The 25,702-nt window shown below is 43.4% G+C and overlaps 1 protein-coding gene across 1 annotated transcript in view; it reads left to right on the plus strand.

The window, feature by feature from the left end:
• The window catches only part of HADH (hydroxyacyl-CoA dehydrogenase), a 45,906-nt gene extending 20,204 nt beyond the window's left edge, over positions 1–25,702 (plus strand). Inside the window, 6 exon segments of the mRNA NM_001261209.1 lie at positions 4,987–5,144; positions 10,116–10,242; positions 13,886–13,975; positions 18,247–18,319; positions 23,718–23,834; positions 24,761–25,702. Coding sequence (NP_001248138.1) covers positions 4,987–5,144; positions 10,116–10,242; positions 13,886–13,975; positions 18,247–18,319; positions 23,718–23,834; positions 24,761–24,879 — 684 coding nt within the window. The 3' untranslated portion in view covers positions 24,880–25,702.

Raw genomic sequence — 25,702 nt, forward strand, 5'->3', positions numbered from 1 at the left:
TAAACCAATATAATAACGTAATTATTAAACATTCAGGGGGTACTGATTACAAAACAGGAGAAGTAAATAACCATTTTGTTGGGTGGGATTTAAGGTTGAGAAGAAAGCTTGTACAGGTAGTGAACTCATTCTAGAAGAACACTGAGAATTTGGAATTGAAGAACACTTGTTTTGCTAAAAGGATGGAAGAAGAAACGGGAAGATAATTTTTATACTACAAGTTAAGAAGAGAATGATATAATAAATATGGTATTTATAGAAACTAAGAGTGAATAATTCTGCTTTCCAGGAGCAGAAGAGATAGAAGAATTTGAGGAACTCCGTAGAGGTTGGGAAAAAACAGCATGGTGGGATGAGAAGGAGTCAGTGACTGAGGGCCATGCTGCTTTTTCGGTGCACTTTCACGTAGGAGTTTGCATTTAATTAGAAATACAGCACAAATCACCCAAACAAATTTTAATTTACCTTTGTCATCTTGTTGAAGTTGCTTAAGATTGATTTCCTTGGGGCTTGGATAGAATTTCTCACTGTATGCAGACAGAGAAAAGTACGCATAGGGCATTTGTTGTTTCTCACTTCAGTTATCTAAGGTGGTATATCTAGATGCTTTTAAAAAAATTTTTTATTATGGTAGAATATATATAACATAAAATTTGCCATTTTAAACTATACAATTCAGTAGCATTAATTACGCCTGCACATTCATACTTCATGTAAGTGGAATCATACAATATTTGTCCTGTGTCTGGCTTATTTCACTTAGCATAAAGTTTTCAAGGTTCATCCATGTTGTAACATGTGTCACAACTTCATTCTTTTTTTTTTTTTTTTTTCTGAGGCGGAGTCTCACTCTGTCGCCAGGCTGGAGTGCAGTGGTACAATCTCGGCTCACTGTAGCCTCCAACTCCTGGGTTCAAGCAATTCTCCTGCTTCAGCCTCCCGAGTAGCTAGGATTACAGGCGTGCACCACCATGCCCAGCTAATTTTTGTATTTTTAGTAGAGACGAGGTTTCACCATGTTGGCCAGGATGGTTTCAATCTCTTGACCTTGTGATCCACCCACCTGGGCCTCCCAAAGTGCTGGGATTACAGGTGTGAGCCAGCACGCACCAGCCAACTTCATTCCTGTTTATGGCTTAATATTCCACTGGATTATTATCATATTCCAATTTAATATTCCATTGGATTTATACCACTTTTTTTTTAACCCATTGTATTAGTCTGTTCTGACATTGCTAATAAAGACATGTCTGAGACTGGATAATTTATAAAGGGAAGAGGTTTAATTGACTGATAGTTCTACATGACTGGGAAGGCCTCACAATCATGGTGGAAGGTGAAGGAAGAGCAAAATCATGTCTTACATGGCAGCAGGCAAGAGAGAGAGCATGTGCAGGGGAACTGTCCTTTATAAATCACCCCCCCATGGAGCCTGTCCCATGACATGTGGGGATTATTACAATTCAGGGTGAGATCTGGGTGGGGACACAGAACCAAACCATATCACCCATTTATCTGTTAATGGAATTGGGTTGTTTTTACCTTTTGGCTATTTTGTATAATGCTGCAGTGAACATTGGTATACTATTGGTTTGGAGTCTCTGTTTTCAATTCTTTGGGTTATATACCTATAAATAGAATTGCTGGGTTGTATGGTAATCCTATATTTAGCTCTCTGAGGAACCACCAAATTGTTTTTTGTAGTGACTGTACTATTTTACATTCCCATTCCCACCAGCAGTGTACGAAGGTTCCAGTTTCCCCGCATCCTGGCCAACACTTGCTATTTTCCATGTTTGTTTTGTTTCTTACTGTAGTCATCTTAGGTGTGAAGTAGTATCTCATTGTGTTTTTTTTTTTTTTTCTTTTGGAAATGTGGTCTTGCTCTGCTGCCTAGGCTGGAGAGCAGTAGTGTGATCATAGTTCACTGTAGCCTTGAATTCCTAGGCTCAAGCCATTCTCTCACCTGTCCCTTATATTCTTTTTTTTTGAGACGGAGCCTCACTCTGTAGCCCAGGCTGGAGTGCAGTTGCACAATCTCGGCTCACTGCAAGCTCCGCCTCCCAGGTTCACGCCATTCTCCTGCCTCACCCTTTTGAGTAACTGGGACTACAGGTGCCCGCTACCACGCCCGGCTTATTTTTTGTATTTTTAGTGGAGACGGGGTTTCACCATGTTATCCAGAATGGTCTGGATCTCCTCCCAAGTAGCTAGGACTATAGATGTGAGCCACCACACCCAGCTAATTAAAAAAAAATTTTTTTTTTAGAGATGGGGTTGTACTGTGTTGCCCAGGCTGCTCTCAAACTCCTGGCCTCAAGTGATCCTCCCACCTTGGCCTCTCAAAGTGCTAGGATTACAACAAGCATAAGCCACCGAGTCCTGCAATCATTGTGGTTTTGATATGCATTTTTTTTTTCCCAAAGTCTAGTGGCCTTTAAAAGCCAGAGAGGTGACGGTGGAGATAATTTTACCTTCTCTTGGATGAAATTCAAAGAATAAATATCACAGGCAGATTAATGTTAGAAATGCTTGTTCTTTGGTGCTGTAAAGAAATAGCACTTGAACATAAATTTAATTTCCTCAGCAAGGCCACTTTTACTTTTTGCAGAAAGGGTACACTTGCCAGCAGTTTTGCCACAAGAGTACACCGAACAAAGGAGACAGGGTCATTTATCACATGACACGTCCACTTTACTGCTGTGTCAGGTTTCTGTTGGCTGGAACAGAACTTCACATTCAAATGTATTTGTCTTGATTGGCTAGCAACTTAGAACTTTTAAAAAGAGGCAAAGGCAGAGAAGAACAAAGCAAGGAGGAAGTAACTTGTGAAATGCTGAGAAAGGTAAAAACACCTCTAAATAAGGAAGAGGAAGAGGCTGTGACCTAATGCCCACTTGGACCAGTATAAGCATGCCAGGGCAAATGTTTAGGCTAAATTGTGGGAGCTAAGAACATAAAGTACATTGATTTCTTTATTACAGCTAGCAGATATTTAAGAATGTTAGCACAGGTCGGACTAAATTTCGCTTCTAAGAAAAGTTACTATTTATTCTTAGATGGGAAGGACAGTCTTTTTGAAGAAGAACCTCTACTTTACTTTTTACATTAAGATCTTCTTCACCTGTCCCTTATATTCGTTTTTTTTGAGACGGAGCCTCACTCTGTAGCCCAGGCTGGAGTGCAGTTGCACAATCTCGGCTCACTGCAAGCTCTGCCTCCCAGGTTCACGCCATTCTCCTGCCTCACCCTTTCGAGTAACTGGGACTACAGGTGCCTGCTACCACACCTGGTTAATTTTTTGTATTTTTAGTGGAGACGGGGTTTCACCATGTTATCCAGGATGGTCTGGATCTCCTGACCTCGTGATCCGCCCGCCGCGGCCTCCCAAGGTGCTAGGATTACAGGAGTGAGCCACCGCGCCTGGCCCACCTGTCCCTGATATTCTTAATCGTAGTGGGACCCCACACAGGGGATGTGTTATGAGGAGGGTCCAGACAGATGAGATTATAAGAGCCTTGGCCTGAGGATTGGAGTCTAGGACAGAGTGAGCTTGACCCAGATAGCCTGCATTTTCCCCTTGTTTACAAACTTTCAGCTAATTATCTCCTTGGGCTGAGTTTTTGAGCGACACCCTAAAGATAAAAGGATAGCCCCTGTACTCAAGTTGCTCAGCTCTGGCTAGCTACTCCTCAGAAGTCTATACTCCTGAGATTTCTCTCCTCTGCCAGGGACACCACTGAGGAGGGAGGTGTCAGTTTCGCTTTGCCTAGTTGACATACTATATTTATCTAGCTCTATACTGACCACCAGTATAATAGCTACTCACAAGTGGCTACTGAGTGCTTGAAATGTGGCTAGTCTAGATGGAGATGTGCTCTCAGTGTAAAATATACACTAGATTTTAAAGCTGTAATAGGGGAAAAAAATACATAAAACATCTCAATGTTTTTAAATATTGATTACCTGTTGAAATGATGACATCTTAGATATATTGGGTTAAATAACATTAATTTTACCTGTGAATGTCTTTTCCCTTTTTTTTTTTTTTTTTTTGAGACGAAGTCTCGCTCTGTCGCCCAGGCTGGAGTGCAGTGGCGCAATCTCAGCTCACTGCAAGCTCCGCCTCCCGGGTTCACGCCATTCTCTTGCCTCAGCCTCCCGAGTAACTAGGCAGGTAGATCTCAGCTGTTCTACAGAAATATTCTACTAGCCACCTTAAAAAAAGGGAAAAGAGGCCGGGCGCGGAGGCTCATGCCTGTAAGGCCAGCACTTTGGGAGGCTGAGGCGGGCGGATGGAGACCAACCTGGCTAACATGGTGAAACCCCGTCGCTACTAAAAATACAAAAAAATTAGCTGACCTTGTGATCTGCCTGCGCCCGGCCTCTTTTCCCTTTTTTTAATGTGGCTAGTAAAGTATTTCTGTAGAACAACTGAGATCTAGCTGCTTATTCCATGATGATTTTGGATGCCTTTGCTGATTATGACTATTTTGATGCCCTGGGGACAAATTACACCATGAAATAAAATGGCGGCTTATAGAGGCACCATCTCCGATTCTGTCCTTATTGAGGTCTGTGGAAACCTGGAGTCACAGGAGGAAAATGAGGAAACAATGAAAACTGCGAGCTCTTTGGCAGCGGAGGCTGTGTCTAGCTTGTTTCGGAAACAACGGTTTCAGGCACACGACTGGCAATAATTATTTGATAAATTCTAAGTCGGCTTTGTTACCCTGGCTCTTGCCCTTGCTCTAATAGGAGCTAGTCTCTGCTTTTATTAGAGATGGATAGCCAGCACCACCTCAAGACTAGTGGATGGTGCGGAGCTGTGGAAGGATAAATTACAGGCTTCGTGGACACTTTGAGAACAGATAGGGTGGGCCAGTACAGGTGCTCTGAACACCCAGTTTACTAACGGGAGCAGAGCTAAGAACTTGATTTCCAGTGAGCCCGGTGAATGTTCTCTTCTTCCTCCCACTACATTAGGCTGGCGGTGAATTTGTGGAGAAGACCTTGAGCAGCATAGCGACCAGCACGGATGCAGCCTCTGTTGTCCACAGCACAGACTTGGTGGTGGAAGCCATCGTGGAGAATCTGAAGGTGAAAAACGAGCTCTTCAAAAGGCTGGACAAGTTTGCTGCTGAGTATGTAACCTCTGGACAATTTTTTTTTTTACTTTGTTTTTCATTTTTATTTTTTGTTTTTATAGATTTGTGGGTACAAGTACAGTTTTGTTCCATGCATATGTTATGTAATGGTGAAGTCTGGGCTTTTAGTATACTCATCACCCACATAGTGAATACTGTACCCAAATAGGTAATTTTTCAGCCCTCACCACCCTTCTACGTTTTGGAGTCTCCAGTGTCTGTTATTTCCCTCTGTATGTCCATGGGTACCTGTTACGTAGCTATCACTTATATGTGAGAACATATGGTATTTGACTGAGTTGTTTCACTTAAGATAATGGCCTTCATTCCTGTTCATGTTGCTTCAAAAAACATGATTTTATTCTTTTTTATAGCTGAGTAGTATTCCATGGTGTATATATGCCCCATTTTCTTTAATCAGCCATTGATGGACACTTAGGTTGATTTCATGTCTTTGCTGTTGTGAATAGTGCTGCAGTAAACATATGAGTGTAGGGATCTTTTTGATAGAATAAGTTATTTTCCTTTGCATATATACCCAATAGTGGGGCTGCTGGATCGCATGGTAGTTCTATGTTTAGTTTTTGAGAAATCTCCATACTGTTTTCCTTAAAGGTTGTACTAATTTACATTGCCTTAGCAGCATGCATGGGTTCCCTTTTCTCCAGATCCTCACCAACATCTGTTGTTTTTGACTTTTTAATAAAAGCCATTCTAACTGGTATCAGGTGCTAAACTCATTGTGGTTTTAATTTCCATTTCTCTGTTGATTAGTGATACTGAGCATTTTTTCATATGTTTATTGACCACTTGTGTGTCTTTTTTTGAAAAATATCTGTTTATGACCCCTGGACATTCTTGACAGGGGTTGAGGGGTCCCTCCCTGGGCCTTGAACTTTCCTCGTTGTTTATTGTCTTCTCCCAGGAAGGGATCCTCTAACCAAGTTCATCCACCTCCCTCTCTCCTACCCCTCAGCTATTTCAAGAAGAGCCAGTATGGTTTCCTTTGTTCTTCATCCTCCCGCTCCCAGTTTGCTTCCGAGGCTTGGGCTGCCCTGATCTGATCCTTGTCCTACATGAGGGTAGAATTACCCATGGTAACCTAGAGGGGTCCATCCAGGGACAGGCCTATATGTTTCTTGAAGTGTGTGGGTCTTGAGTACTCCTATGCTAGAGAATGGAGGAGGCTTAGGTCCTCAAAACACGAAACTGCTCTTATGTTCCTTGGTTCATTTCACACTGGCATCTAGAGGCTGCAGAGACATCTGACAGCAGACAGTTAAGGACATGTAAGGTACTCCTGTACTCTATTCTCGGGCGTAGGAGTACCCTACGTGTCCTTAACTGTCTGCCAAGGACTCTCAGAGCAGTTCTGTGTTTCCTCCTTTTTTGGATGGAGCAAACAGAATGGTGTAATTGAAGGGATTGCCTGTAGGCAGAGAGGACTTTCCTGTTTTGAGCTTTATCTGGGTTCCATCGAAGTACTCTTGGGAGCGTTAAAGGAGCATTGACTTCTTAGCTGCCTGGCTTCCTGGGTGGAATTCTTCCTGGCAGAATGTACCTCGGGATCCAGAGCCTTCGAGTGTGTGGCACTTGACCCACTGATCAGTGCTCTTCTAGTGATTTGCTTGACTATACTTCATGCTTCTTGGTTGGAATTGAATGGCAGAATAAGATTTTATGACAAAAACAATTCTCAGGGCACTTCCAGTGGGCAGTGGCTAAAGAGAGACACTTGCCTACCAGCTTGCCAGATTGTCAACCTTCAGAGATGGGTGGCCTTGTGGCCAGAGAGGCCCTGCCCCTGACAAAGAGACTTGCCTTTCTGTCATCTGTACATCACTGCCAGTCAGTGTCCTTGTGCGTTTCACACTGGCATCTAGAGGCTGCAGAGACATCTGACAAAAACAGAAGAACTTGTGGTACCAGGGCTGGCTCCCAGGCCAACAGGGAGCCCTTTAGAATAATAAACACCCATCCCAAAAAAGGGAGTTTTGTCAAGCAGTTTGATCTTTATTGAAAAGATTGGTCATTCTTGGTGACAGTGAAAGGCCTGACTGCCCTCCGTTGTCTGTGTCTGCTACAGAAGGATCATTGGGGAAAGTCATGGGCCTGGTGCCGACCCCCCACCACCTCCAACCTTGGAAAGGTCCTCAGTTTCATCATCTGTAATGTGACTCGAAGGGTTTGGGGTAAATAATTTCCTAGACCTTTCTGACTCTAACTCTCCAACACTAGCTTCCCTCATGGGTAAAATAGGAGCAGCAGCACTGGTACCTGTTGTATAGAGTTGTTTAGGAAATTCCTTTAATTTAGCTCACATTTCCTGAGTGCCTGTGTGTATCAGGCACTACACTAGGCTCTTTCACCTGAAGTGATGCAAAACAGATATGACATGTGAAAGGAAGACATGACCCATAGTCACACTGAAGATGTGGCTTTGCTTCTGACCTTCTCCAGATTTCTTGGCACTGTTTGTTTTTGTTTTAGATCACCACCATTACTGAATGCTTGCTACGTTTTTTAAACAGCTTTATTGAGAGGTACTTTATTGGCAAGTTTTACAGTTCCATCCTATAATGGGAGAAGAAAATACAGTCAAGTGATACATTTCTCGTTGGAAGCCCTGATGAAACAGTTGCATTCTGGAGAGGAACATGACTTCTCTAGCAGCAGCCTAAGACACACTAATGAAAAGTATGACCAGGCCCACAGGCAGCCTGAGCGAAGTCCTGACTTTACCGTTTAGACAAAGTACAGACTGTTGGATCCTTTGCCGTCCCCACCACCCCTCCTGTCTTCTTGATGCTAGGGTCTGGGGGCATTGCTAATCATCATTGTGCTTGTGTTGTCGATTTTCTTTTAGAACATTTAAGAGAAAAGTAGTTTTTTTGGTACCTGAGTGTCAGAATGGGAAAAACAAAAGATGGTTCAAGACAGGTGTGTCCAGGAAAATATAAGATACTTTATTTTTTATTATTATTATTATTTTGAAACTGAATCTCGCTCTGTCACCCAGGCTGGAGTGGAGTGATGTGATCTCAGCTCACTGAAACCTCTGCCCCCGGGTTCAAGCGATTCTCCTGCCTCAGTCTCCCTAGTAGCTGGGATTACAGGCATGCACTACCATGCCCAGCTAATTTTTGTATTTTTAGTAGAGATGGGGTTTTGCCATGTTGGCCAGGCTCATCTTGAACTCCTGACTTAAAGTGATCCACCTGCCTCAGCCTCCCAAAGTGCTGGAATTACAAGTGTGAGCCACCGTGTCCAGCCCAGAGTACACTTTTTTTGTAGACGAAAAGACAGTCCTGTGTTTAATATGTAAACACAATGTCTTGAGAGAAGACAGTTTGAGACCTTTAGGAACAGAGTCAGCCTGACCCTCTTGGGAGAGGCAGAAACAGAGGTCTGCTGATCATTTCCTCCTTCTGATAAAATGCGCCGGAGTGCCTTGGACTGGTGAGACCTGGAACCGGGCTCTGATGTCACTTTGTTTTACCAAATGTGCCCGAGTTTCCCATTTTTGCAGGTGAATGGCCCTTCAAACGTTCTATGAAAAGGAGTATTACGATTGTAATACTAATCTTTAAAATAACCCTTTCTTTTCTTAAGGGGAGTATGGAGCCACAGCTGGCTCAGCCTTGGGCCCAGGCTGTCTCTGCTCTGCTGTTGTGGTTCCAGGTGCTTGTGGTGCAGGTTGTGTGGTTGAAGAGTGCTTGTGTTGGCCACACACATTGTTATTGGAAGAGGATCTTTATTTCATTACCTTCTGTAATGGGGAATAGTTTTTATTTTTTTTCCCCAATGACCAAAGCGAGAAACTTTGAAAACTGAAATATTAAGACCTTAAAAAAGGTCATTTTTTTTTAAAAAAAAAGGAAAGCCTGGCCTTTAAATGGCCTACTTTGGAAGCTGTTGGAGAAGGCAGATGTGCTCCTACCTGGAAAGAGAAGTCTCTCCACTGCCTACCCACACTGGCCTCACCTTTTACCTCTCTTCCCTCCTTTCCAAATAACTGGTTTCTTCTCCCTTCTCTTCCTCCTCTCCTCCCACCGGACTTAAGCAGATTATAGTATTGCCTTTTAGGTAAGCAGGAACCCCCAAGTCTGGTCAGTAAGGGATCCTTGCCTTTCCTGCCGTGTCACAGGCCATCTTGGTTGGCATCAGCACCAGACCGGTTTGTATGTTTTTATCCACAAGGTGGCGCTGCAGGAAAGCCTGGAAGTTGGCCTTTTTAAAGCTTTTCCTCTCATGCCTTTGGCACCCCACTTTACTGTGACCTTAAAAAACTAAATTTGGCTTAAGTCAGTATGGATTTTTTTAAATTAAGAAGTTAATGTTTTATATATGCATATGCCTATATCCTCTTTTCCCCTGATCTACCTGTGTAACCTTAAAATTTTTTTGAACCATGTTGGTTCCTTGTTTTAATTTTTATTTCCATCCAATGGAAAAATAAAGCTTTTCACTTGAGGGAAAGTATCTTAATTCATGTTTATTATCAGATGTTTCTGATTGAGGATTTATGTGTTCATTTAGACTTTTGTCTTTTAGGTCTCTTTCTTTCATTATTCTTTGATCACTGAGAGTTTCATTTGTAACTGGAATTGGTTAAATAGCTTGATTAATTAGCCACCTCCTGTTATCTCACATACCTTGGAAGTTAACTAATACAAGTAGGTAGGGGAAATTTTGTTCCGGAAAATCAAGGAAGGATTGGTGAAAGTTAAATATCCCTTTGGAACAGGAAATTCCAATTTTATTTACCTTCAAATTTCAAAATGTAAAAACTGAAGCATCACTTGATTTCAGCCTCTTGTATGAAGATGTGTCTTTTCCCTGATTCCTCCAATGGGTCAGGACAACAGATGGGGCAGTAACTAGTCACCTTGCGCATTGCACCCAAGAGTCATGCTATTTCGAAAGATGAGATTCACTCTGATACGCCACCATATTTTCTCTTCACAGACATACAATCTTTGCCAGCAACACTTCCTCCTTGCAGATTACAAGCATAGCCAATGCCACCACCAGACAAGACCGATTCGCTGGCCTCCATTTCTTCAACCCAGTGCCCCTGATGAAACTTGTGGAGGTCAGTGGGTATCAGCTTGTGTGTGTCTGCCCGCTCTGCCAGCTCTCTCAGTCCTGCTTTTCTGTGTTACATCAGCCCTGCCACCAGTTGTCTAGGATGGGTTTTAACCTGAGGGTAGAAGGTTGTCCCTGAGGCTCATATCTAGGAAGGCCCCTATGCTTTGTTTCTTCACAGCCCTGTGTTTTGCTTAGTGATGTCCAGAAGGGCTGTTAACTTTGTGGAATGTCATTTACTTATTTGTGCCAGAGCTGATGGTCAGTGCTGAGAGGCATCAGAATGGGAAGGCAGCACTAGAAACCACAGGCTTGATGGGACCACGGAGAGGGCAGCTACACATGGTCATATTATCTCGTCGAGGTCAGCTTGCCCATGCTGTAAATGCAGTTCTCATTAGATCCGTTCTACTAGCTTGTCCACAGTTCCTGGGGTTAATTCTGACTCCGTGTAACGGTGCCTTAGCGTTGTCCCCAGATGAGGTACGTCTCCTGTGTGTTGTGATCAGAGCTATTAAAACCAGCTCCCACTGGGTGCGGTGGCTCATGCCTGTAATCCCAGAATTTTGGACGTGGAAGTAAGTGGATTGCTTGAGACCCAGGGATTCAAGAACAGCCTCGCAACATGGCAAGACCCCATCTCTACAAAAAATAAAAAATCAGCCAGGTGTTTTGGTACACGCATGTAGTCTCAGGTACTTGGAAGGCTGAAGTGGGAGGATTGATTGAGCTGGGAGGTTGAGGCTGCAGTGAGCTGTGGTTGCACCACTGCACTCCAGCCTGGACGACATAGCAAGATCCTATATCAAATAAAAAAACCCTACAAGTAAAAATATAAAACCAGCTTCTGATAGCCTTGAGCCTCCTGACCACAAACCTGGAAGGTGGAGGCAGGAGGCAGGAGGCAGGGAGGGTTTCCCCAGCATCCTATTTGGAATGCTTGGAGACTCCAATATGTTGGAGTTGGAGTCACAGTAGGCAGTTTGCACCTGAAGTGGGGCAACTTTCCTTTTACAGGGCCCTAATTACAGGGTCTGAGAAGCAGCCACTATTATTTGTTCTGAGGTTGAGGAGTTATTGCCGTGCGAAGTGTGGGGGACGCTTATGCTGCCATGCGGGTGATGTAGGGCCAGGTAAACCTCCAGAGACTGACTGTGGCCTCTCTGGGATTGTGTATCATCTGTTTTCTTCCTTATTGCCTTTTCCAACTCCTTTTCCTTCCTTTATCCTCCTCATTCCCCCGCCACTAAGCATAAGCATTTTTAATAAATCATAACAATGGCCCTTTTTTTAGTTTTCTCTCAAGTGACAACTTCGACTATCTTGCAGTAGGACTTTTCTGTCTTGCTAACATTGTTTCTCAGCTTCTTCCTATTTTCTCCTATCCTCCAAGTCTGATTTTTTGAGGAAGTTGAAGAATGAGTGGAGGGGTTTGGGGAACAGAAGAAATAGTGTTTATCCTCATGCAGATAAGAGCACAGAAGTGGCATGCATTTCCAACATTTCAGTACTTAGGGACTAATTTCTTTAGTTATTATATTGTATATATAAGTGTTTTAGAGATAGACACATTCTGTAGATTTACTTTAATAATGTTTTCAACTGCATTTATCTGGTAATGTATGCTTTTGTCTTTGGAAGTGTAGTGTGTTGGCTGTTAATAGCTGATGTTTAGCAAATGCTGCTATTTTCTAGAAAGTATTTTGTAAAAGTATTCTTCTCTATTCAGCTTTTATTGTTTAACTTTAACTCTTCCTTGTGTTGCTGGTGGTGTACACCAAAATGACTTGTATAATAAGCTGAGTGGCTCCTTTACTTAGGACTGGGCTCATTTAAATGTATATGTATGTATTTTTTTTTCAGACTCTGTTGTAACTATGAGCAGCATATCTGTACAAATTACTGTTTGTTGAATGAATGAATGAGTGACTAAACATGCGTCTCTCCTGTTTAAAAAAAAACAACAAACCTTCACTATTGTTAACTCCTGTAAACCAAAAACTTATTTTGAAAACTCCATAGTCAGCAACATTTGTCCCAGCTCAGTCTGTGGTTTTGATGCAGACTTTTTAGACCTCCTTTCAAACAGCTGTGGGATTCTGTTTGATTTGTGGTACCCACAGGGTAGCTTCTGGTCTTTCTCGTCCTCCTCATCTCCATCTTCACTGTGTCTTTTTCTGTTTCCATCCATTCACTTCTCTTGGTGTCACGACATGACACCATAGCCCAGGCTGTGATCACATGAAACAGGAGTGAGAACTCTTCTTCATTTATGTAGCACCTTTCATCCCTGCACAGACACTAGCTCATTAGTTCGCCAAGTCAGACGGCCCTCTTGCACAGTGAAGACATGCCCCAAAGGGTCAAAGTAGACTCTTTGACTCTGATTGAAGTTCTTTACTGGCCTTTACGTTTTACATATATATATATATATAAACTTCATCTGGTTCTTTCCATTTACCAAAATATAATTCCCGACACATGAGTTCTGTAAATGCTTACTGAGGGCTGACTGTGTGAGGCATTGTGCTTGATGCTGTCTCCTACAGAAGCCAGTAGGACAGCCCTTGTGTCCTTGCCTGCACCTCACAGAGGTCAGGAGGGCTGCTGGAGCAGGTAGCAGGCCCCGCTTGCTGTAATAAAAGCCTTCCCCAGCAGGATGAATATGCTCTAAAGCCAAGGGGCCGCTGGCCTCTAGAGCATCTGTGTGGCAGAGGGTGGAGTCATGGGAGGAATACTCAGGTAGGAATCCAGGAGACCTGTCACTTTGGCAAATTACTTCACTTTCCTGGGGCTCCTCATCATCTATAATAGAAGGTCAGATCCCATGCAGAGGACTTTAAGGGCAACCATCATATACTTCCAGACTTCAAATAATTAAATAACAGAAGTCAGCATTTATTGAGCATTTGTGCTTAGGCTTTGTGCTTTACTCCCAATCTAACTTCATTCTCCTTGAGGTGAACAGAGAGATTTCAGTGTCATTTCAGTTTCAAGAAACATACTCAGGGACACACAGCCAGTAAGTGGTGCAACTGAACCCAGGCTTGTCTCAACAACAAAGCCTGTAAAACTGTCCTATGCACACACATACACACACACACGTACACACACACACTTGTATTTTAAGCCTTGATTTTGTACATTCTACAGTACTCTGTTGTCTTTTTTTTTTTTTTTTTTTTTTGAGACAGTGTCTTGCTCTGTCACCCAGGCTGGAGTGCAGTGGCATGATCTCGGCTCACTGCAACCTCCATCTCCCGGGTTCAAGCTATTCTCCTGCCTCAGCCTCCCAAGTAGCTGGGACTACAGACGCCCGCCACCACGCCCTACTAATTTTTGTATTTTTAGTAGAGACGGTGTTTCATCATGTTGGCCAGGATGGTCTTGATCTCTTGACTTCGTGATCTGCCCGCTTCAGCCTCCCAAAGTGCTGGGATTATAGGCATAAGCCAACACACCCGGCCTCTGTTGTCTTAAAATAGTCATTTTGGGAAATACATTGTTTCTGGCTTGAGATTCCTACTTCTATGCTGAAACTCAAACTATTTTTGTTGCCTATATGGAACCTTTTGATCAATCATTCCTTGAACCATTCTACTGAAGTTGCTTGCTGACTCTGGTCATAATTCTCTGCTTTGCATTTCCAGGTCATTAAAACACCAATGACCAGCCAGAAGACATTTGAATCTTTGGTAGACTTTAGCAAAGCCCTGGGAAAGCATCCTGTTGCTTGCAAGGTAAGAGTATGGGTAGCTTGGGAAGGAGGTGGTTCTTTTCTTCTTGGACCCTGACTTATTCCTGGTAGAATTCTTCTCATAGAATTATGTGAGAGGGAGCATTGTATACTGCAAGCTTGTCCACATGCTGTAATGAGCAGTCCGCGCCTCCTGTTCTAGTTTGCAGATAGGGAAACTGGACTCCTAAGCCATGCCTAAGGCCATCAGGTGGATAGTCTGAGACCTGAATGGAGCTGAGGACTCCAGCTGAGTAGAAGACACAGTACTGCTCTCTAGGTCCTGGCTTTTGTCTCCTAATGAATGGCTGCATTTTCATAAATGGTTTTGGTTGCCCTATCAGCTTTAACTTCTACTGGGCCGCTGGGAGTCCGAACCCTGTGTGTCAGGTACAGCCTGGTAAATACATACATCCCTCACAGAAAATGAGGGCTTTACTTTTGCAAAAAATACTACAGATGGTGAAATAAATGATAAGACAGTAAGTGACCAACCTGCCAAAGTAGCAGTAAGGAACCTGTTTCTCACCGGAAAGTTGCATTATGTTTTTGTTGTTTGTTGTTTTGTTTTTCAAGAAGCAGCATGGTTTAGTGAAAAGCCTGCTTGACTTCCGTCTTTTTTTCCCCTTTCTTAAGCTACCCAGTTATTGTATATAAAATAATCCCAGTTGCTGAAATGATAACCTACCTGAAGGTAATTATTTTGATTACCTTAAGTTTCTCCATTTGCTTTAGTTCTTCTTTAGTTCCCCCAAAACTCAGGGACTATACTTATGCATGACTTGGCAGTTTTTGTTAAGGGGTAGTTTTGTCACAAAATGCTACACCATTACAAAGATTTACATATAAGTCATCTACTTTTTTTTTTAAAACCATAATCCTTTATATCATTATAGTTCTCATAGCAAACGTTTGCTTTCTAAAATATTCTCGAGTTTGAACTCACAGTACTGTACTAACTCATGAAAAATCATGTTGTTCATGAATCATCTGAAGAAGCCATCTGTTGAGGTGGACTCCAGCAGCCGAAGAAAGCAGGCTTGTGTGTTCTGCTCTTCCCTGTCCATAGGTAAAGTGTTGTTAGGGAGTCTCATGTTTTAATGCCCATTTTTTGTTTGTTTAGTTCCGTAGTCTTAAGTCATCTAGATTTCTAAAATCATGTTAATAATTGGATGTTATGATTGTACTTTCTTACCCAGTTATGCTTTGTTAGTGGAAGTAAGTAGTAATAGTATTGAAAAGAACATCTGTGCAAGACAAAAAGATATGGAAACAGAAGTATAGGGAAAAGCTAATGATTATCTTCAGCAGCATAATCATTAATTTACAAAGTAATGATTCAGTCTTCCATCAGAGTGGCCACGGCAGCTGCAGATATGGGAACTCTTTATTCTCATTAAGTTGTTCTCGTTAGGTCATTCCAGAACTCTTTCTGTGTGGTATTCTAAGGGCTTTCAGAGGGTCTTTCTGGGTCAGTTATTGAAGCTCTTGATGAGGCATCTGGACAGCATATGGCAACCACATAGGACAAGGGTCAGCAAACTTCTGTAAAGGACCAGATAGTGAATATTTTCAGCCATACAGTCTCTGTTGCAAGTACTTAGTTCTGTTGTTGTAGCATGAAAACAGCCATAGACAGTATATGCAGTATGAGTATGGCTATGCTCCAGTAAAACTTGACTTACAAAAACAGACTGTGGGTTGGATTTGGCCTACAGTATTGTACTTTACCAATACCTGACATAGAAGAGGGACATTAATATGCCTGGAATGTGCCTTCCTAGTGAGATTTCATGAGGGGAGTGTGGTATAAAGGTTAAGGGTATGAACTAGCCCGACTGGGTTCAAATCCTGGCACCGGCACTTATTAGCTGTGTAACCTTAGGCAAGCTACTTAACCTCGCTGTGCCTCAGTGTCCTCATGCCTCACATAGGGATAATTATAGTACCTGTCTCACAGGGTTATTATGAGGAATGAATAAATTAATTTTTTAAAGTATTTAGAACAGTACCTGGCACACAGTAAGTATAGTAAATAAAATGTGTTTAATAAATAAGAATCTGAAAAATATGAATTTGATTACATAAAATAAAATTACTTTATTTAAAGACTATGTCTTCTGCCAGGGACGGTGCCTCACGCCTATAATCCCAGCACTTTGGCCAAGGCAGGTGGATCACTTGAGCCCAGGAGTTTGAGACCAGCCTGGGCAACATGGCAAAACCCCTCTCTACAAAAATATAGCTGGAAATGGTGGTATGCACCTGTGGTCCCAGCTACTTGGGAGACTGAGGTGGGAGGGTCGCTTGAGCCCAGGGGGTGGAGGCTGCGGTGAGCTGAGATCACGCCACTGCACTCTAGCCTGGGCAACAGAGCAAGACCCTCCCCCCCCAAAAAAAAGACTATATCTCTTCACATTGCACCACTATACTGACAGCCTCTGTCTCTCTGCATTCTCAGTAGCATCAAATGTTATTACCATGGGGGAAAAAACCTTTGATAATCTTATTGGCAGAAATGCATATTTTTTTTAATTACTGGTGAGTTTTTGTTTTGTTTTGTTTTTTGTTTTTTGTTTTTTTTTTTTTGAGATGGACTCTCGCACTGTCGCCCAGGTTGGAGTTCAGTGGCACAATCTCAGCTCACTACAACCTCCACCTCCTGGGTTCAAGCGATTCTGCTGCCTCAGCTTTCTGAGTATCTGGGCCTACAGGTGCGCGCCACCACACCCGGCTAATTTTTGTATTTTTAGTAGAGACGGGGTTTCACCATGTTGGCCAGGCTGGTCTTGAACTCCTGACTTCGTGATCCTCCCGCCTTGGCCTCCGAAAGTGCTGGGATTACAGGCGTGAGCCACTGCGTCTGGCCAGTGAGTCTAAATATTTAATGAGTCTTGGCACTTTTTCCTTATTGAGCTCTGTGAGCTTTTTCTCAAGAAGATATTAACTATTCTAATTGGAGCAAATGTTTTTCTCAGGCTGCTTTCTGACTTGTGACCTTACATATAGTGTGCTTCATGTTCTCAGGTACCCTATCTTGAGTTTCTATAGTGAACCTTTTGAAGTTGAAAAGAGTATTTTTGCCTCAATTATAAAATCTGTATTGTTTCATAATCTTAATTAAGCTGATAAAACTTGTTGGTGCATCTTTGTGCTCATGTGGCAGTAGATGGGATTAGGACTTGGTTTCAGTTTGCTCAGGGTTAAAGGAGGTTCATATCCTTTGTGTTACTGTCCAGTTTCCCAGCATGCAGTCAGGTTAGCTCTGTGAGGAGTGCCTGGTCATCTGTAATTTAGACATTAAGGAAGTACCTAGTGTGTGCTAGAAATGGAATGCAGAGTTTGGGCCAGGGTGAGGAGTTCTGCCCTCAGGAGGATCACAGCCTTTTGACCAAAGAGGAGGCACCATTTGCCTAGTGGAAATCAGCTTCAACAAAAAATCACCTGTTTTTCTCTACAAATCCCCAGAAGAGATCAGTAGATAAAATCCAGATCCCACACCTGTCCTCCGGAGAGATGATTAATGTTAGTTACTGAGAAGGGAAACAGATGAAAGGCGTGTGTGGCACAGGGTCCACCCCAGGATGCAGAGGTCTTAGGGGGTGTGCCGTGAAAGGCCAGCTCTCTGTAGGGGCTCTGCTCCTTTGTCGCAGCACCTGCCGCCAAGTCAGCTCCACTGCACTGTGCGCTGGAACCTGAGAAGATGCTGAGTAGCCTAGGATTGGCTCCAAGGAGCCTGGAAAGCAGTCCTCCTTTGAGGACTGTTCAAGGTGGAGTGTGACGTTTTGTCGATTCTTGAAAGGGAAGTGGGAGGAAAGAGGAGGAGTAAAGGGATGAGTATAGGGCTGTGTGTACAGCATTTTATGTGTTTTCTGATTTATCTTCACAACTTTGAGACAAACTGTCACCCCCAATCCAAAGATGATGAAACTGAGATTCAGAATGACAGAAGGACCAAGAGAGCATTCAAGATTGAACCCAAATCTGCCTGTCCCAAAGCCATGCTCTTCCAGGTCACCCATGTGCCTTCATCTGCCTTTATGTCAGGATCTGTGCAGTGGGGCATCTGGGTTTGAATTTTTTTAAGGACTATGATTGTTGGATAAATTGTCATATGAGATAGATATACAGCCATGCTGCAGATTTTGAAAATGTACAGCTTGATAAATGGGGGCAAACATGATCCAGGGTAAGAAGGGGCGATTTGGTGACTTCACAAAAGATGCCATTTAATGAAAGTTTACTAGTTTTTTGTTTTTCTCTCTCCCAAAACAGGACACTCCTGGGTTTATTGTGAACCGCCTCCTGGTTCCATACCTCATGGAAGCAATCAGGCTGTATGAACGAGGTATCCTTCCTGACCCAGGCCAGGAGCTGCAGGCCTCAGCTCCTGGCACCACTGTCTGGAATTCTCAGTGTCTCTAGCAGGGGTTGGGCCATGCACAATGGAGGAAGCAGTGTCTGTTTTCTAGCTGTGTGAGCTCAGCTGCACCATGGGCCCTGGTACCTTTTTCACTGTTTTCCCAGGGCCTCCTGGCTTCCCTGTGAGGCCTCTGAGAAAGGGTTCTGGAACTCCCAACTACAGTCCCAGCCAGAGCAATTGCACGGCCAGCCCAGGTTGATATCCTGGATCTCTGCTTTTGATTAAAAGGTTTACTGCTTTTAAAAATTATCGTAATGTAAAAATCACTGGGCTAGGGGATCTTGAAAGTTCCTTAAGGTTCTAAAACTTGTGACTGACAGGTGATGAGAAATATGTGACAAGGCCGATATGTGGTAAGGACAGTTTTTAGTAGTCTTGTGTCTGTCCTTACTGAATGATGTCATGATACACTTTTTGTAACCTTAAGAATGGTCTAAACAGTTTTCTTCAATACTTGATTGACAAAGAGTGCTTTTCTCTGCTGTAGAAATATCGCTTGGGACAGGGTCCAGGCTTCTGAATTGATCTGCATCCTCCTGCTTGCTTCCCCTCCCTGGTTTCTGAAAAGGTAGCTATCATATCTGCCTCAAAGGCAAATAAGCCTTAATAGGACTGGATAAAAAGCAAGTGTAATTGTTTTCAATTACTTCATTCATAAATGCTCACTCCTGAGAGTGTCATTTTTGAAACAAAACATTTACACCAGCTCTTCCAGAGAGATGAAAGCACATTTGCTTCCTCAAAATCTGCTTTAAATATTAAAACTTTTCTCTCTGGTTTATGGAAGCAATTGCCTCACTTTTGCTCCAAGATCAAACCAACACTTCTATGTTTATCTATCAACAAATATGCCTAATTACACCTCAAAGAAAGCACGGAGCATTTTGCCCTACCTTGAAAGGCAGTTGTATGTCTTTTTTTTTTTTTTAAACAAAATGTAATGTTTTAGAATGTAGCATGTGAGAGATCCACCTCTTGATGGTGTCTTCCTCACTGTCCCTTTGATACATTCTCCAGTGCACCAAGTATCAGATGGTAAGTTGAAAGCCCTCTTCTTGTCTGTGGTCCCTTTCTGCACAGGTGCGTGCCCTTTGGCCCTCACTATCCCTGGCCACCTGTGGGCTGAAGCTGGAGAAGCAGGACCTGGCTTCAGGACATGCTCTTAGCTTTCTGTGGGCATGGGCTTCAACAGCCTATCATTGCTGGTCCCCCTGCTTCTCTTTCCACCACCTCTTCAGAATCTGCTTCTGAAGGAGCTGGGTGCCCTGCCTGGGGTGGGTGCTGGTTCCCCACTGCACACTATAGTCACACCCCAGGCCTCTTACCATGTCCCCCCACCCACTGCCTGCTCCCTCCTGTTAGCCAACATAGAGGAGTGCTCAGAGCACGCCCACCATGCCATCTCCGTCCCACAGTTCCACCTTGAAGCCTCAAGCATCTGGAGACTCCCTTTCTTGTCTGCCACATCTGTTCATCACTTTTGATTCCTTCCTGTCATGCCTGTTCCGCCTCTTCATCCAGCTTTTCCCCATCCCAGTCTGGCTGCCTTCATGAGGTTCCTCAGGTAGCAGAGAAATTCACGCCACTCATGTCTTTTCCTGACTGGTCCCCACTACCGCGCTTACTGAGAAAGTATCATGTTGTCCAGGAAGTTGAGACACTGCCTACTGCATCTGCCCACACACCCCCTGCACAGCCTCGGCAGATGCTCTGTGACTGTTTCTGAACTCATGCAAGGAGAACTTCCTGTCCCCCACTGTTGATCCACCTGGGGCTGCATGCCGTGGTGTCGCCAGTGCTGCCGTGAGTGGCGCAGGCTCCCTGGAATGATGTGTGGGCTGTTATGGGTCGGGCCTCCTGGATGACTGGGCCCCCGCCACGAGCACTTCTCGCCAGTCCCCATAGGATCTCGTGGAGGCTCATGCCCTCTTGCTCTGATGTCTGTCCACTCATTGTGGCTTCCGTGTTGGGCCTTCTTTCCCAGTGTCCCAGCTCTGTCCTCACTCTTCTGTTGCTCTTGTTCCTTCACACTATGACTGAGGCCTGATGCATGCCCCAGTCAACTGTCACACCTGTGGGTCAGAGGGACAGAGGCTGGATGGGCTGTGTCTGACAGTGGATCGCTGCCTTTGCCAGGCACCCACTCCTAATTGCCAGCGTGGGCAGGGCGGTGGGGCCGAATGGTCAGCTCTTCTCAGGAGGGCTCTGCTGGCAGCAGGCCTGGGAGGAACATGAGCCTGTCCCCCAGTCACCATGTGACATCTTGCTCACATTGTCGCCCCTGCTCAAGACAGGCTTAGGGGTTCTCTGGTGACCTGCCATCTACAGGCTCTGCCAGAGAGCCTTCCTTCTGGCCACTCTGTGCCCCTGCTGTCATCACCGCAGATTCTACTCCCGCCATTCCCACATGGCCCCACCTGAGTGTCTGCAGAGCTCCCAGCTGGATGTCATCTCTGTCATCACAACTCTTCATGCTTTGGCTCTCCCTTGGGTCACTTGTCACTGTCTTCCCTGTGGCATGGCAGGTGTTTTCTTTCCCTTACTGTACTCTCTTTTCTGGGGCACTCTGGCTCCTCTTCATCTTTATTTGCCCCAAAGTGCCTGTGTAGGGCGGGCACATAGGCAGCTGCTGATGAGTAAAAATGCTGTTTCTGAGTTGTTGCTGGGTGCCTCTGTTCATGCTAAGAATGGTTGGCAGGTGGTGCTGCTGAGCCAGCCAAGGAAACAGAAGTCGGGCAAGTCCCAGGCCCTCAGCTGTGCTGATCTGGAGTTTACTGAGGAAGCTTTCCTTTGCTGTTTTGTCTGGAGTTAGAGGCTCTTAACTGGAGGGAGGAGGGAGAGGGTGTCCAATGAACCTCCTAAGGTTGATGCAGAATTTGGGGTATATGTGCACTTTTTATGGAGAGGGTGTCTGATTGTCAGACGTACTTGATTCTAAAGAAGTTTAGGAATTACTCGTTTAAAACATGATTCCACGTCTAACTCTCACTTGGCACAACAATTTTTATTTCTCTGTTTCTGAAAGTTTGCCTCTTTTTCTCTGCATTATTGAGAACAGGATTTTTTGAGTTGTGCTGACTTTGTAGGGTTATTTAGATATTTTTCTATCATGTGCTGTATCTTCATATTATTTGTTGAAATAAAACAGTCCTCAAGTGAGTCTCTGAATCTGCAATTACAGCCTTGCTTTTAGGGTTCATTGTCCTGTCCTTGAATATAGATTTCATTAAATGACTTTAGCTGAGTTGCAACCATTATGCTGTCAGATTTCTGTCCCAGGGAGACTGCCCATGATAAATGAACCAGTACGTAAGCATGTTAGGTTGTGATGAATAATTGTAGAGAAGAAGATAGTAAGAGATGGCAAGAGTCTTGTCCTGGCCTTTTCTTTAGTTCAGGGAGTTGCTTCTTTTATATATGCAGGGAGAAGAGGCTCTCTGAAAGATGACACCTGAGCAGAGGCCTGGAGGAAGTAAGAGACTGAGCCCCAAAGATGTCCGAGGGCAGCACCCTAAGAACAGGGAGCTTATCCCAAGCCTGAGGAGCCTGTGAGGCCAGCACTTCCAGCATTCTGGGGCTCTATCAGCACAGAAGCTGCGAGGCTTCCTAATGAAATCCTCTGAGTAGAACCCACTTTTAAGCTTCAGAGCCACACCCCAAATATGCTGTGTTCCTTCCCATTCCTCCCGCTGCATGTGCTGTTCTCTCTACCTAGAATGCCCTTCATGGTCTGCTCATCTCAGGATTACCTTCATCTTCCAGGACCCAGGCATGGGGGTGGTTTTGGTGAAGCCCTGGCAGTGTGAGTAAATCTGTCCATCTTTTCTCACACAGAGCTGTGTGAGTCATGAATCTTCAGGTCTTATTGTGTTGAAGCTTTTGGCTTACACATCTGAGTTCTCCCATTATATCATGAGTACCTTGAATGCTTGTCTTGTTTATCTTTGTCTCATTCTACATCTCTGGTGCCTGCTACATAATAAATAGAAGTTGAATGAATGAATGAGGCTGCCTATATGATTATTTTTGTTTCTTTGCTTTCTTATGGCCTAACACTCAAATCATGATTTCTCAGGCATCTCTAATCCTGATTAGTGTAGTTATTAGTAATGTCAACCATAATAAATAATTGAGGTGTATTTTAATCACCTTATAATGCCTTGAAATCCTTTGGCATTACTTTAGTACTTTATATGCTTTTAAAAAATGTCGTCTTTATCAATGTTTAAGTAGTTTCTCTGAGTGTCAACATTTTTCCCTGTTTTCTTTAACTTTGATCTGATTGACTTCTTTATGCTTTGGAACAAAATTCTAGATAGCCACTTGTTGCAGACTATTCTACTTTTCTGATTTCAAAGAAAGGGAACAGGTTGTTCTCTATAAAGGCCTCTTGGGGCCAAAGGACATAGTAAGAGTAAATTTCCAAGGGAAAAGCACATTGATCCTTGTCTTAGTCTACTCAACAGACTTCCAAACGTGTGGCAATTCTAACTCAGGTTTGGGATTTTCTTTAAAAGGTATCTTGACTAAAAGATTTGTGTGCATGTGATGCCAGAGGAGTACTCCTTACTTGTAAAACCCAAAAAACTAGGGGAAAAAAATACATACAATAACTATACATACAAAAGCAGAAAGCTTAGTTTTCTTTTTAAAGAAAGTTTATTTATAAATCAAAAATATGCTGTAGCATTAAATGATATTTTAATAAATGATTCCAGAGTTGGAAAATCCCAATTTATTTGAAAGTAGCTGAAGTTTCCAGGCATGGAGGCTTCTGTCTCAGTGAACAGGGTATTAGTACTCCAGAATTCACCTCAGTGGTGCAGTAGCTTTGAAAATCTTGGGCCACACACTGTGGCTTACACCTGTAATCTCAGCACTTTGGGAAGCTGAGGCGGGAGGATCACTTGAGTTTGGGAGTTTGAGACCAGCCTGGCCAAATGGTGAAACCCTGTCTCTACTAAAAATATAAATATTAGCTCTGTATGGGGGTGCACACCTGTAGTCTCAGCCACTTGGGAGGCTGAGGCAGGAGAATCACTTGAACCCAGGAGGCAGAGGTTGCAGCAAGCCAAGATTGTGCCATTGCACTCCAGTTTGGGTAACAGAGCAAGACTCTGTCTCAAAAAAACAAATAAAACCTTATGACCTCTTTGGCATGTACTTTAGAGAGGAAATCTTACCCAAGCCAGAAAGTCTCACTCTAAGACATTTTTTTTTATTGTGCAAGCATATAAAATTCTAGTAATTCTGGGGCTAATCCTGTGATAAGGAGAATTCAAGGAAAGGTGGTGGTGACCCAGTGCTGCCCTTTTCTCCTTAGGTGATGCATCCAAAGAAGACATTGACACTGCTATGAAATTAGGAGCCGGTTACCCCATGGGCCCATTTGAGCTTCTAGATTATGTCGGACTAGATACTACAAAGTTCATCGTGGATGGTAGGAATTGGAATTTTTTGTTGTCTTTATTGAGTTGAGGTAGTTTTTCTGAACTGTAAATTATAATGCCTTTTAAAAACAAGTTAGCAGGGGTCTTAATTAAGACCTTCCAAAATCCTGCCTTAGCAGGTTGAGGATTCATGAACAGATGACAGGAGAAGGAAGAATGTGACTGCCTAGTATCTCTTTAACAGGGTAACCTTGAAGACAAAATATAGCACAAAAAGGTCTTGTGTGACCTTCACCCAGTTTCCCCCAATGGTTATATAGCCATAGTATAATATTAAATCCCAGGAAATTGACATTGGTACAATGTATTATTTTATCACATAAATTGATTTGTGTAACCTCTATTGCAAGCAAGATACACATCCATTTAAAAATATATATATCCATTGTAATGTAATAGCTCTGAAGACAGGGTAAAAATAATAATTAAAACTGGACTACTGAAGTTGAATGTAGCTATCTGTTCCCAAGTTTCACAGAATACTAGTTGAAGAATTAAATTTTGAATTTTATGTGAATGCAAAATACCAATGGCAGGAATGCAGACTTTTTATCGTGTATTCTGAAAGTTAACTGTGCCAGTGATAGTTAACTAACAGAAGCAAATTAATGGCTTCTGTCAGTGTACTTGGGCCTTTGGCCTTAGTGATTTCTGAGAAGACACTGGATAAGCAGGAGGGCCATAGCAGGGCCAGGCTTCAGGCAGCACAGGTGGGTGGCAGTGCAGCAGCTTTGGGGCTGATGTGACTGCACCAGCACAGCCTTCCTTGGTGCCTCTGCAGTGGTGGCCAGAGGGGTGCCATGCCTGGGGGGCTCTCCCACAGCAGAGGCAGGCCTCCAGACTTGCCCTTGGGAATGCCAAGGTGTAAAAATAAACCCAGCACTTCATCCTGAGTTCTTTTCCCTCCTCTCAATAGGGTGGCATGAAATAGATGTGAAGAACCCATTACATCAGCCCAGCCCATTCTTGAATAAGCTGGTAGCAGAGAACAAGTTTGGCAAGAAGACTGGAGAAGGATTTTACAAATACAAATGATGTGCAGCTTCTCCGGCTCTGAGAAGAACCCCTGAGAGCACTTTCCAGCCAGTGCCCCGAGTGCCTGTGGGAAGGCTCTTTGTTCTGACATTCTCTCACACAGCACAGTCTAATCAATGTGCATTTTGATTGTAATCTATCTGAAGTGATTATTACACCAGTTACAGCAGTAATAGATTCTCCATTAAGAACTAATTTCCTTTTTTAGTCTGTTCACTTCTGTGTATTTTCTAAACAGCTTTATACCCTTGGTGCCTTGGAGCAAACTTTTTTTTTTGAACCTTGTCATTTTTATGAAGAATTGCCTGGATTCGTTCTCTCATCAAGGGAAAAGTACTTCCTCCGAGAGTGCGAGTGCACCATGCCCCCTGTTGCTGCATGCGAGAGTGACAAGCCACCGGCACGACGTGGTATGTCTGTGAAGCACTGCAGCGAGCAGCACCTGGATCTTGCCTTTATAAGAACATTTTACTGCCTGGAGCTTTGAGTCTTGCCCTACATTCTGGGCACGACATAAGATGTGTCTTTATTCAGTTCATCGTGAAGATGCTGCTGCTGGATGGGTCGGCATATCTCTGTGTGCATGGTTTGCAGGAGGTCAGTTTTCATGGTCAGTCAGTTCCACAGATCTGAATGATTACTGTCTGTCTGTGTCTTTTTTCCATGAGAAATCGCTGTTGCAAATTGCCTATAAATTGACTACTAAAATACAATGTTTTCGTCTGAAAATTTGAATTGAAAAAGAAATGTATAATATAAAATTGTAATACACTCAAACGTTTATAAAAGTAAAAAGTTGATAATTTAGCAGAAGCTATTTCCC

The sequence above is a fragment of the Macaca mulatta genome, chromosome 5, assembly GCF_049350105.2.
Source record: "Macaca mulatta isolate MMU2019108-1 chromosome 5, T2T-MMU8v2.0, whole genome shotgun sequence".
NCBI lineage: Eukaryota > Metazoa > Chordata > Mammalia > Primates > Cercopithecidae > Macaca > Macaca mulatta.